General features: G+C 39.6%; 1 protein-coding gene across 3 annotated transcripts in view; it reads right to left on the minus strand.

The window, feature by feature from the left end:
* The window catches only part of ctnnd2a (catenin (cadherin-associated protein), delta 2a), a 272,067-nt gene that overhangs the window by 31,194 nt on the left and 224,609 nt on the right, over positions 1-16,264 (minus strand). For all 3 annotated transcript variants that reach the window (XM_008276295.1, XM_008276293.1, XM_008276294.1), the window contains 3 exons: positions 16,018-16,200; positions 11,726-11,899; positions 6,204-6,354 (listed from right to left, as the gene is read on the minus strand). In XM_008276295.1, coding sequence (XP_008274517.1) covers positions 6,204-6,354; positions 11,726-11,899; positions 16,018-16,200 — 508 coding nt within the window. The remainder of the gene's footprint in view (positions 1-6,203; positions 6,355-11,725; positions 11,900-16,017; positions 16,201-16,264) is intronic.

The raw sequence follows: 16,264 nt of genomic DNA on the forward strand, positions 1-16,264 counted from the left end.
CATTACATTACATCAGTTACATATTTAATGCACCAATACAGTGCTGTTTTGTCTTCTCTGATGCAGAATTTCAGAAAACAAGATTACGAATTACTGATGTTTAGGGATGCAGGATATGTCAGCAACCACATTGGTATTGGCCGATATTAGTGTTTTTTCTGATATATCGATATCGGTCTGATGAACAAATTTAGCCGATGTGAAATACTGATGATCGTCTCACATTAGCGCCTTTGTCTCTACATTTGATATCGCTGCTATTCCACAGATGTTTTTACTTAAATGGCACTAGACTTGAATGTTAAATATGTTAAAATATGTATAAATATGTTTTACTTTTGTTACATAATAAAGAAGACAATGTGGTCTAATTTGGTATGGGCTTCTTTTGAATACTTTTCACTTTCTCACAGTGTTTACTTCTACTCATTTTTCGGTGTGAACAAAAATTTAACATCTGTAATATTGGTTATCTGTGATATCAGAAATCTTAATATCGGATATCGGTATCAGCCAGAAATTTTAATATCGTGCATCACCACTGATTTTGTTAATGCTATCAAAAGAATTAGGGTGCAACAAGCAAGATTTTTAACATAAATATAGCATTAATACAGCAGTTAAGTAAAGATACAGAGAAGTAATGGTGTTCTTAGCAGAACATGAAGTCACACTCTGTTTATATCACAGTCCAAGCTTCTCTGTTTTATCATTTAGCAGCTAGTTTGGCCATGCTTGCATGCTAGGTAGTCCCTCCCTTTGAAACTGTTGACCCTCCTCCATTTATAAGAGATCAGATAGATCTCCCATGCTGCACTGTAAAAGCAAAAATGCAGTCCAGCGCATTCAGGCAGTGCCCTAAAAACCAAAGTATTTAAAAACCAAGTATTTTATCACTATTTATTTTTATTTACTGAATTCATGTGCACTTGTTATATTTCACTTGAAGAGTCTCTACTGCTGTTTTGTGTCTCTTCTCTGCTTCTCTTTTTCGTGTCTATTCTGCTCCATGTGGGGAAACAGACACACACAAAGCAGAACAAACATGAGTGAAGTGAAGGAGGAACAGATGAAGTGAAGATAAAATTACACGACAACAACTCATTACGTCCATTCATGGATTCTACAATACTTATGGTGGGATTGTTTTTTGATGGTTTTGTACTCAACCTTTCTGCTTCCAAAAAAACATGATGGGAAGGGGGACGTGTGACCGACGAGCCCATTTGTTGCGGTATGACATGCTGGTGCTCACGCAACATATCCAGTGGCTCTGAATGTTGCAGACATAACATTTAAGTATAGGGTATCTCCTGCAACCAGGATGCAATCAGAAAAAAGAATGTGCTATCAGTATTCTGAATGTGTTTTCTTTGGATGTGATTTAAACAGAGGTCAGGAGCTTCAACACCAATCAGACAGGAAAACATCCTGATTAAAACCAGGATGTGCACCCAAACAAGCACCCCTTGATTCACATGAAAGGGTTGGTCTTGAGCTACTTTCGCTTTGTTTGATGCTGGAGGTAAATTACTGGAGTCCAGGTGCAGGAAGGTATCCAGCAAATCTGGCATTTAGAAGGTGACAAGATTCTTTTTCTATAGGTCTCTGCATTAAACTAAAGCACTTTCTGCACATTCTTCTTGAATTGATGAGCACATCATGAATATCACCACTGAAAAATCTAAACTTTAAGTATCCAAAATCAACATGCTTTTAAAAGTATCACTGGTTTAAAAACCGTTACCTAAAAATTTGAAATCCAATGGTGTACTTTTTTAAGTCACACATTTACTGCAATCCCGAATACAGGACATCATTTTAGGAATTCATGTTTGGAATTAAAATGAATTAACCCTAACCAGACAATCCAGGGACTCAATTAGTTTTAGCAGTGGGAGCAAGTCACTTTGTACAAAAACACATTAATTCATCATCTTAAATTAATACAGATTTTTGGAATTAATCACATTTTCATTAAACACTAACTTTGGTTTGGATTTGATTGCAAGCACAGCATGTGTGTAAATGATAGCTGTATTTAAAAAAAAATAAAATACAAAAAAAAAATACTGTGTGTTTTTGGCATTCAAGTACTGTTCCCAATTCATGTGTGTCAAATTACCATCTGTAAGTAAATGGGGAAGAATTGTGCTGACAGACGCTGTAGCAGTGAATGGGACTCATTTATTGCTACACAGGCGTACAGTACATTATGCAAATCAAAAACTATGAAGGAGGTGAAATCAGGAGAGAGACAAAAACGTTGACAGATGAGAAGAATGATTCTCTACGACATCAATATGCCACTAAATCACATTACAGAGGGATTGGAATATAAGCATACATATGCGGTTAGGTCTTAGCTGTCACTGCTCTCTCTCTTTTTTCTCTTCTGTTTCATCTTCCATCCTAGTATACCCAGACTCCGTAGCCTGACTTGGCCCCTGTCTGCTTTTTTCCTCTATCCTTCTATAGTCTTGTGCCTCTCTTGCTCCTTCCGTCTTGCTTGTCTCGCTGCTATCCAATCATGCAGTACTTTCCAGAGGATTTGACACTGAGGTTATTGTGTGCGAAAGATGATTCTCATCTCCGCTCACTCTACTGAACTCTCATGCAAACTACCGTTTCCCCACAGTGACGCTGCCAAACTTAGCGGCACTAACAACATATGACACACCATCGCACGAGTTTTAAGAGAGGAAGATTTGGTTTTTGCCTCACAGAAAGAGGTGATTTTCTTTAGATTAGCCATGCAAAATGATATCATAATGAGGTGGAACTTTGATCTTAAAAAGACATACAAATCTCTTTGTTTAATCGCTTTGTCGCTTTGGGTTAAACTGTCATCTGGCAGCAGTACATGGTGTAAAGACAAAGGTGTTTGATTCAGAAGTTAGAGTCACTGTGGTGACTAAAGTACATGAACATGGGCCAAATGGAGCTTGTCTCTTAGGAGTGCCTGGCCTCTGCCTCTTTTCTATTGACACGTATCAACTCATACCTTGCCAAGAGCAAAGGCTCAACCCTTACTGATCCCCTCACTTTTATCCTCCTGTCTCTCCACGTTCTCTCTCTCTATTTCAGAGAGTTTTAGTTTTTCTGTCACTGAGTGTCCCTGACACTCACTGTCACTTACCATTTGCTTGTTTAAAGAAAATGACATAAAGACCATGATTTGTGAGCTAATATAGATTCCTTTTATGTGACTAAATAATGGTAGCTAGCAAAAACAGAGCCAACTCACCGTCACTGTCTTATTAGATGTATACAGACAATTCAGTATCAAAGAAATTCAATCGTGAGAAGGTTTCTATGTAAAACGATCCCACTAAAAATCAACAATACACCGTGCAGCCCCAAATAGTTTCCAGAACACTACAATCATTTGCTAGTCTATAATCACAACAGTGTTGGTTTATCTAAAATCTTTTATAAGCCAAAAACTTAAAGAGAGAAAGTAGCAGAGTGGCTGATGAGGAAACTCTTATAAATTGATTTTAAATATTAACCATCATATAAAAATGGGATGTCACTGTTGCCCTTGTTACCCCAGGTGTGAGTGTACATACAGTGTACATGCTGGTCATAACAATGTAGTAACTACTGGCCAGTTCAGGAGTTTTGCTGCCTCTCAGCATTCACATCGCTGCTGTATTCATCTGATTTTGGAGGGTTGAACTGAACTGATCAAAAAGCTTCTGGTGTCACAGTAATCTACAATAGCAGCCACAGCACACTTTTTACCCTGAATAATAATGTTAACCAAATGACAGGCAAAATTACAACAATTTTTCGAAAACTTCAGTTTCCTTGCTGTTCATCTATTTTTATCTGCACATTAAGACTTTCATTTGCACATCTCTAATGGTATTAGCCACAGCTTCTACGAGAGAACGAGGATCTACAATGCCCTGAATTATCTTTATCTCCATTATTCATCTTGATTTGCCTCTATCACCCTGTTTCTGCCTTATTGTCTGTCTCCTAAATCTCAGAGATGACACGGGGAGAGCTAATCATATGCAGGACTTAATCCATGTTATACTGCAAGTGAATAAGTCAAGTGAATTTTAAAATGCAAATGCCAAACAAATTAGAATTTATTTACTCTATGAATTTCCAACTAACAGTATTATTAAATCAGCCTCTGTTTTGTCTTTCTCTCTATGGAGTGTGTCGTATCTGCCTCTCTTTCTGTGACTCGCTTTAACTTTCTCTGCTTAGGAAGCTAATGGCTATAGAAGAATAAAGTCAAAATGGACCTATTACCGCTAATATTTATGAATAATAAAAGTTTAATGATTTCAAGAGAAAAACACACGTTGTTCTCATTGCAAAAGGTCAACTAGATGAATACGTGTGTTTTACTTTCCTTTAGTAAGTTTATTCAAATGACGTATATTTTGATGATGTTAGAGCAAATTGGCCAGACGGATTTAATGTAAAGGCAGAACAAAACAGCAAGCTTAAAATCAAGAATATTAGACATTATTAAACCATACCTGTTTTTAGAAAAAAACACAAAGATGCACCGGAAACAGTTTTGCTAGAGTTGATATGGGTCTATGCTAGTCATCTAATCAGTGTCTATTTGATAAAATAGTGCACTTCAATAATTACTGCTTCCACAGTTTATCATCAGGTTTGCTTGTTGTATGTTGTTGCAGTCAAAGTAGATTTGGAAGGCAAACCCACTAATAGTTGGACAGGTGAGGGTACCCAGATGTTTATGCTACAAATGTAACTGTAAAGATTTTATACTACTTAAGAATCTCTGTGCAAAGGTTTCAATTATTCTGTAATTTGTTGCTGAGCGCCAATTTAGACCATCGCAGCAGGAGGCGAGCTTTGCCGGCAGCATTCCTTGTAGTCTGCTAAAAAACCCCAAGAGACTCCAAAAGCCCCTTGCCTGAGACTGGGGGTAGTAGGGTTGCTATTGAAACCATAGAGCCCACCAGGAAGCAGAGATTACCAGAAACACCTGTGCACATATACACACTAACATATGCATACTGTATATGTGGTGTCTGTTTATTCAGACACAGAGGAAAACGATGCCTCACACACACATAGACAAACTTCTACACACAGAAAGAAAAGCACTCTCACACATTGTCCCACATTCATGACTTCAGTGGGCATTACGCTGATGTACATTCACTTCCTGGGCCTAACCTTAAAACATGCCTTCACCCGAAAATGTAAGGGTTTAGGCTATGGAGACTTGCTTATGTTCCCACACATTCTGATGATGTGAATGTAAAAGCAAGTTTAGGTTCCCACAACGGAGGGAACACCTGGAGCTTCTTCTACACACACGCACACACCTGCAAATTATATACAAGTCTCTTTGTGTGTCAGGTTAACCAGTGACCCCTAGTCCCCAGATTTGTTGATGCGACCAGACTGACAAAGGCTCACTCATTATCACAGTGTACTTTTCAAAGCCCAATGCAAGCCTTTGATCTACTAGTCTCCTCTGCTACTGTATTTCTCTCCAACTCTCCTGCGTTCCTTAGCCTTTCTTTCTCATATACACTAACGACTGGTTGATTTTCTTAACTTCAACTCTGCACCACATTTTCTTTATTACCCAGGTTCTCTCACACACCAACAAACATACCCTTGATTTAGTGGAATAAGTAATTACATGAAACAATTTCATTCTATAATGCAAACAGAAAAATAAACCTCATCGTCTCGACAACTGACACACTTCTACTTTACAGTATACCTAATTTATGAGAGCTAGAGAGCACTTATAATTTGAGATCACACAAGCCTGAGTTAAAATTGCAGCTCATTATTTAGACTTGATCATAGTCCGCAATTACCAATTCACTGTCTCCATCAATTAAATTATTTCATGGGTCAAAATCACACAGCAGAACCAAAGTTCTCCACCTGGGTAACATGCTCCACACCAGGTAAGCCAGAGGTGATTACAGATTGGTGTCAATGGTAAATTATATTGACAGGAACAGGCCACAGTAGACCAGCTATTAGAAAATGCAATTAGAGATGCAATGAATGAATGACTGGCTTTAAGTTGCCACAGAGACATCAACTGATCGTTACAGTCCAGGTGTCCAAAATTCATGTGACTTGAAAAGTATTAAAAACGCCAGTGAACCATGCAAATATTTCATCTAAAGTCATCTCTTGGAAAAAGCTTTGAAAAAGTCTATGTAAGTACTCACCAATGAGCTCCTTGTTCCTGATGTCCAAAGCCATATTTCTGAGAGCAGTGGCAACAGCACACACTACTTTGTCGTTATCTATCCTCAGTAACTCCACCAGGATGGGAAGGCCTTTCTCCTTACGGACAGCAGCCCGAATGTACACTGACCACTGACAGGGAGAAAACAGGGGGAACATAGTTAGATATGACTTAAGCTGACCACAGTGAGAGAAGGATACATTTACAGTCAAAATCTTACACTGGGTATGTTAAATGAAAGTGACGGCAAAACAGCAATAAAATACCATTTTGGAGACAGTTTTATGTGACAGTTCAAAATTGTTTATATTTCAACCTATTAAACAGAAAAAAGGGATAGAAAGAGCTCGATGGCAGAGGTCGGAAGGGTGATGCTATATATAGGGGCAATATGCTCAGGCAATAGACTGGCTCACAAGTGATATACTGTGAGAGTGAGAATTATATGAAGCAGAGAAGAGTTTTGAACTTGGAGACCACTCTATCCTCCCTCAATAACTATCAAGGTTCGCTAAATGGACCACTCGACCCGGACCAACTCAAATGGTACTGTGTTATGGGTCAATTGCTGAAGATTACGAGGTGCTAAACATCACCTAAGAATGGGTTTCAGTAGGCAAAGCGTGTAGGTGAAAGTTTATGACAAATTCATAATTTATCTTCCCACAGTATGTGAAAAGGATAAAAGACAGTATTATTTATCTTATAGACTAAAATTGGCAAACTATGGTTTACAGCAGAAAGACACCCAGAAAGCACATCCCCATCAAGGCTCATGCCCTACAGTGCAATTCTAATGAAAGAGGTCTGAATCTGCACCAATATTTCATGGGGGTTTTCCTGTGCCCTTCCAAGTTTTATGAAATTTGGCTTGATAGTTTTTACATCGTCATGCTGACTGAAAGACAAACATCACATACTGATCACATTAGTGCTGTTTGTCATTTATTTAACTAAACCTTGGGGACAAAAAGTTATACACTTCTGGCCACAACCTTAAAACCACCTGGCTAATATTATGTAGGTCCCTCTTGTGATGCCAAAGCAGCTCTGACCCATCTAGGGATGGACTTCACAGGTCCTGTGGTGTCCGTCACTATGATGTTAACAGCAGATTCTTTAAGTCTTGTAAGTTGTGAGAAGGAGGGCTTGTATCTGAATTTTTACAGAACATCCCACAGATACTTGACGGGATGGAGATCCTAGGATTTTGGAGACCAAGTCAACACCTTGGACTTCATGTCATGTTCCTCACAGAAAGCCACAAGTTCCACTGTGTGGTAGGGAGCACTGTCTTGCTGAAGCAGAACACTGCCATTAGGGAATACCATTGTCACAAAGTACTGTACATGGTCTGCAACAGTGTGGGTGTCAAAATAACATATATATGAATGCTGGAACTTAAGATTTCCCAGCAGGAAATAGCCCAGAGCATCACATTGCCACCATTGACTTGGCTTCTTCTCAAAGTGCATCCTGCTGCTATCACCTCTCAAGGTAAACAATGCACATGCAACCAGTTGTTGACATGATGTAAAACATGATAATATTCTGACCCAGCGTGTCTATCCATCACAATTTATCCATTGTCAAAGTTGCGCAGATCTTTGTGCAGCCCATTTTTTACACATCACCTTCAAGACCTCACTGTTCACTTGCTTTCTCCCCTTAACAGGTGCCATTGTAATAACATAAGCAACGGAATTCAGTTCACCTGTCGGTGTTTCTTTTTCTTTGAAGAATTTTATAATTGTGAACTATTGTTGGACACAAGCCACACTGGCATACAATCGTTTTTTTCTATTTCATTTTCAATAACATCATTTTAGTAGCATAGAAGAATGTACAATTATAATTATTTAGTGGATTTCACACACATCAGTTGGAGAGGAAGGCGCAAAGGAGAAAACAAGCGCTTAAATGTCTCAACACTGGTCATCATGCCCTATCAAATGCTCCATTTTTCTGCAGTCTTGAATCTACCCTTCTCCAAATAGAAAGCCTTGTGGAACTTTCTCAGCCACATTTTAAGTGACGACACAGCATCAGACTTCCATAACTGCAGGCTGGCACCTGCAGGTTGCATGGTGGCTCGGTAGTTAGTACCGTCACCTCGCAGCTAGAAGATCTCTGGTTTGTGTCCCGTCTGGATGCCTGGCATCTTTCTGTGTGGAGTTTGCATGTTCTCCCTGTGCAGTGTGGGTTCTCACCGCATTCTTTGGCTTCCTCCCACAACCCAAAAACATGGTGAGGTCAAATGGTGATTCTAAATTGTCTGTAGGTGTGAATGTGAGTGTGCTTAGTTGTCTGTTTCTAACTGTAACCCTGCTGATAGACTGGCAACCTGTCCAGAGCGTCCCCTGCCTTCGCCCTGAGTCAGCTGGAATAGGCTCCAGCCCCCCTGCCAGTGGTTATATTGTGGCTGATCAGTGTATGTCTCGGGCCAAGACTTAAATAAGCACAGTTTAGTGTGCCAACAATACAGCAACACTGTTTCTTCAGAAACTGTTAGAAACACTGTTCCCAAAGGAGACTGTGTGCACACACACAAGGTCACATAAAAGCATGCAGTAGGACCTCAAAATAGAAAATGTGATTTCCTGAAGACCACCTGCCCCTGCCATTTCCTCCTTCCCCCTTAGTTTTTCTAGAAACCATCCTCCTAATCTCTCTCATGCACTGACTCTCTCTCAGTCCACTGTCAGTGAAAATCCGAATTAGCTACAAACACATCCCACAGGCATTTACGGGACGACTGCAACAGATAGTGTGCTTCACTGTCTGTCACTCCCTCTTGACTTCAAATTTTCTCATTCAGAAAAACTAACAAACAAGTGTCTGACTGCAGATTTTTAATCGCATTAACATTTTTATTAATTTCCCCAGATAGCAGATTTACAACCAGCAATGTCTGATACAGTTTTCTTTTAAAGGTCATTCCAAGGTTATACCCTCACACTTTCTTCCTTTTACCCTTATGTAAACCCCCCTCAAGGCTAAGGCTGCCCCCACCAGCACTCTCAAATATGACACCATGACTCATACATTATTACCATCTAGCTGCTTCCACCAGTCTGCAGCTGTTGAACCCCAGCTCTACTCCCCGGTGTGTTAAAGTTTTAAACCTTTACATTATTACATTAATTGGATTGGAGCCAAGCAATATTACATTCTATATAACACACAGAAACACAGGATAGAGTTAAAAATATTTTAAAGTCAGCAGGATGCCGTAGAGAGCAAATAGCATTTCATTTTAGCTGACTGTATTTTGTGTGAAAGTGAAGTGTTTATCGTCTGCTCTGTTGAATATACTGGAATCAAAGTCTTGAATTTCAAAAAAGAAAACACCCGACCTGCCCCGGTGTCCTTGTTGATACTTAACCTTTTTCTAACATTTCAATGCTACATTTGCTACTCGGTTCTAATTCTGATTGAAAAATGTATTAAAAATTCCCATCTCTCACAAATATTTAATCTTTTTCCCATTACATTTTAATAAACAGACATAAACCAGCATTATGTTCTCAACTAAATACATTTTTGGAACTGTATGGCCTCTAGTAGGGTACAGAGGCAAAAGACTTTACAAGTATTGTTACATTTACAGTGTTGAACAAATTTATTAGACCATCACCCAATGTAAGGTTTATGCCACAGCTGCCCTAAAACAACAGCATTGGTAATCACCAAAATCATTTTTCATGTTTCTGTAATGGTTAATACACCAGTATGTAGAAGCTCTTTCACTGAAATATTTTTAATGCTAAAATATACGTATTGTTGTTATCCAAGGATTTTCAAATTAACTGTTTTACAAAACAACTGAAAAAATAATAAGGCACATTATTATTTCTTGATTAAGATGTCAAATTATAATTGCTTACTTGCATTCGTGAACATCAGAAATAGTTTTAGTGGTTGAATGTTATGCTTGATTAATTTCTGACTTCTCAGACAAGCCCAGTGATCTGGCTGAAATTCGGGTATAAAAAGGTGAATTCAGTTTGAAATTCCTCATTCCTGTTCAAAACGGTAAAACGTCGAGAGCTCACTGAAAATGAAAGAGTCCACATTAAAGCACTTCATGATGCTGGATGGTCTCTGAGACAAATGGGGAAAGACATAAAGTGTTCTCACAGCTGGTCAAGTATGCTTTGGAGTCAATTGCAGAGACTGGTACTTACGCCAAGGAAGAGGCAGGAGACGAAAGTTAACTAAAGCAGACATCTCAAGATTTTAAGTACTAGAGACAGACGGAAGACCACTGCTAATCTTCAGGCAGAGATGAATGCTTCTCGATCAGAGTCAGATGACTAATGGAACAAGGCTTAAAGGTAAGAAGAGCTGCTAAGAAGCCATTATTGAAGCCTGCAAACATCCAGAAATGCCTCAGATTTGTCAAGGAGCACAAACACCTGACTGTTGATGACTGGAAGAAGGTATTCTGGACGGACAAGTCCAAGTTTTAACTCTTCAGTCAGCATTGTTGTGTATATGTCTGCAGAAAAGCTGGAGGACGTTTTAATACCAGATGCATTGCACCCACAGTGAAACAGGGTGAAGGTTCCATTATGGTATGGGCTTCCATTTGTGAAAATGGCGTGGGCAAATTAGTGAAAATCAAAGGTATCATAAACAACAACGTCTACCACAACATCTTAGCGCGTCATGGAATCCCTTCTGGACTGAATCTGATTGGCTGTAGCTTCCTATACCAACAAAACAATGACCCCAAGCATACTTTAAAGCTGTACAGAGAGTATTTGACCAAGTGAAAGGAATCTGGCGTACCAGAACTGATGGACTGGCCAAGTCAAAGTCTGAATTTGAATCCAACTGAACAAATTTGGGCTGTAGTACGTTAAAGATTAATTGCACAAAAGTTTCATCTAAGGCAAGTCTGTGGGAACAGCTAGAAACTATTTGGAACTCAATAACAAAAGAGGCTGTTAAAAAGTACATAAAAACAACGCCAGCAAGAACACCAGCTGTTATCAAGGCCAAGGAGGCCAAGCAAAATATTCAGCTTTTGGTTATTATGTGTGAAAAAAAGGGCTATTTAGTTGTTTCAGTTTGTTATTTGCAGAACAAATAATAATAACATTATGAGATTTAAACAAGTTTTTAAAAGATTTCTAAAATATTTATGTTTTCTCATTTTTATGACAGGTGGTTTAATAAATTTGTGAAGCGTTGTAACTGCAGATTTGGCCAGAGACACATAATCTCCCACCTGCCTGCATATATCTACGTTCAACACATTTTGAAGTGGTTTGTGATGCATATAATGTGAATTACCAGCAGGTTATCAGCATCAATACTTTTTTGTGCCCTCTGCATTCACTGTACATCTAGGTAAGGACAACCTTAGCACATTTACACATTCAGTTTTATACTCCTGGAGTCCAACAATTTATATGAGACAGAGTTATAAAGTTTCGAGGAAACAAAAAAAAAAAAGTCAAACAGTTGGGGAAATATCTTAAGCCTAGCCGTTACCTTCCAGCTGCCTGCAGCCAGGTTCTGCAAAGCCCCAGCTGCACCCTCCAGCGTGTCGGGATTCGAGCATTCAGACAGCAGAGTGAGGTAGGGCTTGACGATGGTGGGGTGCCACAGCATCTGAACCCCTTTGGGGGGCTCAGCTGTGTCTGGAAAGGGGCCGACACCATCCCACTGAGGAAACAGAGTAGGACAGATTTGTTTAATCTAACTTTTATTCATACAGAGATAGCTGAATGAACACCGTTCTTTCGCCCCTTGCAATTACATCTTTTTTGCATTCACACAATGTTGTACTTTGCTTAAAGAACAAAGTCACACCAGCCAAAAAGACAACGTGCCACTGGTCTTTTTAGCTCAAAGTTTTACTTGTGTCATCATATACTTCAGTTTGTCTGAGGTCTGTCATGACAAAGGCTCCTGTAGTACAGCGGTAAATCACTGCAGCAAGGTGAGGAGATACTCTTACATGCCTTTCGCTCTATGACCCTGTCCTTTAATAAACACGGTAAAACCATTCTACAGAGACCTGTCTGCATAACTTTAACATTTATCAATGATGGAAAATCAGTGATTCATCATGTTGTATATTGTTAAGTGTACAAGTACATGTTTGGTGTCAGAATGACTGAATGCATATATGAAGACAAACCACATTTACACCTTGAACACTCTGGCCTATTAAAAAAAGCCAAAGAGATACTGAGTAAATCACTCCCTGTCAACCGGTTATGCAGGAGAGAATAGGGATGAAGGGGAGAGGTGGGAAAGAGATTGATTTGAAAAGAGACAGAGACAATGAGAGAATGTTTCACTCCTACTTTGCTTTGAGCAATAAACCTAAAGCTGCACACTCTCTCTTTCACTTTACCTCCATCCTTTTCCACTACAGTCGAGTCTCTTGATGTTTGAACCTCTTTGTTGAGTGGCGTGCCCACACCTCTCTCACGTAGGCATAAACCCACAACTGCATCTCTTCCTCTCTACCCTTTTTATTTATATTTCTTTCCTCTCTTTTCTCTCCTGCTTGTCATTTATATCTTGCCCTGCTTTTCTCTCCTGTTGATTCTTTTCCTCTACCTCTCCCTTGATTCCTCTCTATCTATCTTTCTTGGCTCCCTCTTTCCCTATTTTCTTATTCTATTTCCATCCTTCTCTCTCCAGTTCTCAGTTTTTCCTCTCCCTATCGACCTTCTCTGTTTCGCTCTACTGCTTCCCCCCCTCCCCTTGTCTCAAGGTAAACTAGGCTAGTGTGTGTCTTGAGAGAGGTGCTTTGGTGTGTGTGTGTGTGGAGACTGAGTCTGCATGTTTTAATCTATACATAGATTCTCTGATCATGAAAATCAAAGGCTTCTTATAGTTTGAAGTGTGCAGGGCCACAGCAAAAAAGAAACATCAACTCATTCACAGTACATTCTGTAGCCTGGAGACATCCTACATACTAAATATGAGTGTATAATGTTAATTTGCGTATCTAAAATTCTCTAAAGTATACTATTAGGTATATCAAATATTTTTCACACGTGTTTGCTTCTCTGCAGGAGACTGTCTTATGCAGCCTTCAAAACGTATCATTTTAAGGGTGAATTCCACCGTGTCTAGTGTACCGAGTATATCTACCTGGTATACATACACATATATTTATATCCTGGTTAAGAATCTTACATTACTTAGGTTGCCACATTTACTGCAGTTTTACATAGTCTGTTGTAGAAAAAGGATAAGTCAACAGTGTCAGTTACCTCAATAATACATTCACATTTAAATGATCTGGTCTGAACAGCAAGATGAGAACAATAGATGCTTTGCTGTATTTATAATTATAAAGCAACACAATGACATGTTAGAGATTGCACCTTCGAAAAGCACTGCAGCTGTATTGCTTGCTTTGAGAATTTTCAACAGACTGCTGAACATCTAACAAATTTCATAGAATTTTCATGATAGCAAGAAAAGCCTGTGCTTGAGTATGTTCCAGCAGTCCATTAGGAGTGTTTAGGTCCAGTTCAGGCTCCTACACTGCTCCCGGGCCTTGCTATCTTAACCTCTAATAAATGATTAAGGGGCCTGCATTACAGTTTAACTGCCTGTGTCTCTCTAGATCGCTTTCTCTTTCTCGCTGTCTTTCTCTTTCTTCTCTTGCCTGGTGTGTGTTCACATCATTTTATCTCTCTCGCTCCAAACCAATCTAAGGGCTCCTAATTTCAGTGTCTTTTACTAACTACTACTCCTCACTCTCATTTTTGTGGCAAAGTGTATATCTCCAGATTCCACTCAGTCGCTAGCTGCCTAGAGGTATCTCTGCATGCATCGCTGTGCATCCTTCAATGTGTACCAAATAAATTAACATGTATACAGTAAATGCAAACACATATGTACACCAGAGTTCCAATATCTAACTCGAATCAGACATGAACCGGTCATTTTGTAGCGTAATTTTGATCTCAGGATGGATACAGGTTTGTAGTGTAATTTATTAAGTATTACTATTATTTTCTGTTCAAAACATTTGCATGGAGAATAAAATAAATATATAACACAGGGCCTCTGGTTTGGTTTGGTTCTCAAATACCCATCTTGCCCTCCAGTCTAGCTGGGTTGCATCTAAAGATCGGGGGTCTGCCCTAAAAAAACAAAAAAAGCAAGTGTAAATGTTCTGTAGGCCAGATGGTATGCTTTAAGTTTTCTGACAATATATTTGATTCAGTTAAGAAAAGTCCTGTAACCTAAAAAAAAAAAAAAAAGAAGAAAGAAACAACAAGAAAAGCTGTTACGGAGAAATCCGTCTTCGGGGATGGACAGACATGAAATTAATGTTGTGTGTATAGAGAAGCAGCAAAGCAGATTAACAATATAGACAATCGAGATGACAAAATTACAGAACGGAGTAGACAGTGCAGGGAGTGGGAGAAAACAGAGAATGATGAAGCTTTTGATGAGAAAAGTTTTCAATTATGCACAATATGATAAGAAATGGCAAAAAACTGGCTTATGAGCCAATGCATTATAAAAGAGGCTAATGCGTTTCAACTCAGCTTGTGATTTTCATTCCTGTTTTCCATTATTTACCACACATCCCTGTTCACCACTCACGCAAAGTTCTTGCTTCATCATAGAAGCTGTCTTTTACTTCTTGCACCCATGTGTATATATACACCTACATTCAGATGGAAGGGTGGAGGGGTTGGTGTCTGATGTGAATCTTGTGGCACGGCCTCTGTAGCAACCTGATCTCAACCCAGTTAATACATTAGGGAGAACTGTATACATGATTAGGAGATGCTCTCTCATTTATTTGAATTAAAGCTGCTCAGAGACACATGAGTTGAGAAAAGTTTTCCAAGTTTCCTCGATAAGGTGCTCATATGTTAGGCATGCTTCCACAATTTTGGGCCAATGGAGGATGAGCATTAGCATCCTACTTAGTTCTCAGCCCATACAATGTGATCCCTTTGGATACTGCCACACATGAATGGGATCAAATAACATGATCTCACGACTAAACTAGGCTTTCCAAATGCTATATAATCTAATGGATGAAATGAAATGAATGAATGAAATGAATGAAAAATACTTTATTTATCCCAGAAGGGAAATTCAATAAAATAAAATTCAACAATAAAAAGTCTAAAAAACCTCATTAACCGTTTTATGAATGTAGAAGTTGTAGTAACATAGTTTATCCACTAGAGCAAAATTGCTGAACAGTACTGCTTCTGGGCTGCAAGGTAGCTCAGTGGTTAGCACTGTTGCCTCGCATCAAGAAGATCGCTGGTTCGCGTCCCTGTGAGGACACCTGTAATTTTTCTGCGTGGAGTTTACATGTTCTCCCTGTGCAGCGTGGGTTCTCTCCGGTTTCTCCGGCTTCCTCCCACAAGGTCCAGAAACACGTTGAGGCTAATTGGTGATTCTAAATTGTCCATAGGGGTGAATGTAAGTGTTTTTGGTCGTCTGTCTCTAAGCGTAGCCCAGCGATAGACTGACGACCTGTCCAGGATGTCCCCTGCCTTCGCCCTAAGTCGGCTTGGATAGGCTCCAGCCCCCCCGCGACCCTAGTGAGGAATAAGCGATGTGTAGATAATGGATGGATGGATGCTGCTTCTGGGACTTCAGATGAGCTATTTTTGGGCTGGTGTGTTAGACAGCACTTGGCACCAGGGAATATAAGGTTACATCTTTATTTGGAATCCCTGCCAAGAAGTAATGCTATTTTACAGTCAACACCAAGTGTTTTTTTTTTTTTTTCTTCTTCCAATTAATCAATTCATCTGTTATTGTGCATTTGTCCTTACCTGGTCCGCTCCCTTCTTTTTCTTCTTCTTCTTGCCCCAGCAGCCGGAGCTCTCTCCCTCGCGGCCGTTGGCGTCACACAGCAAGCCATCCAGCTCCTCCAACCCCCCCTGCTGGCCGTGGGACGTCTCGGCAGCCAGTCGGTATGACAGGTTCCTCAGGATGCAAACGCAGTTCTCTACAGTCTGGAGATAATGTGAGATGGGAGAGATGAAAGGGTGAAGTGAGGTGGGAGGAAGAGAGGGTGGG

Source organism: Stegastes partitus, unplaced genomic scaffold, assembly GCF_000690725.1.
Source record: "Stegastes partitus isolate 25-593 unplaced genomic scaffold, Stegastes_partitus-1.0.2 Scaffold68, whole genome shotgun sequence".
Taxonomy (NCBI): Eukaryota; Metazoa; Chordata; class Actinopteri; family Pomacentridae; genus Stegastes; species Stegastes partitus.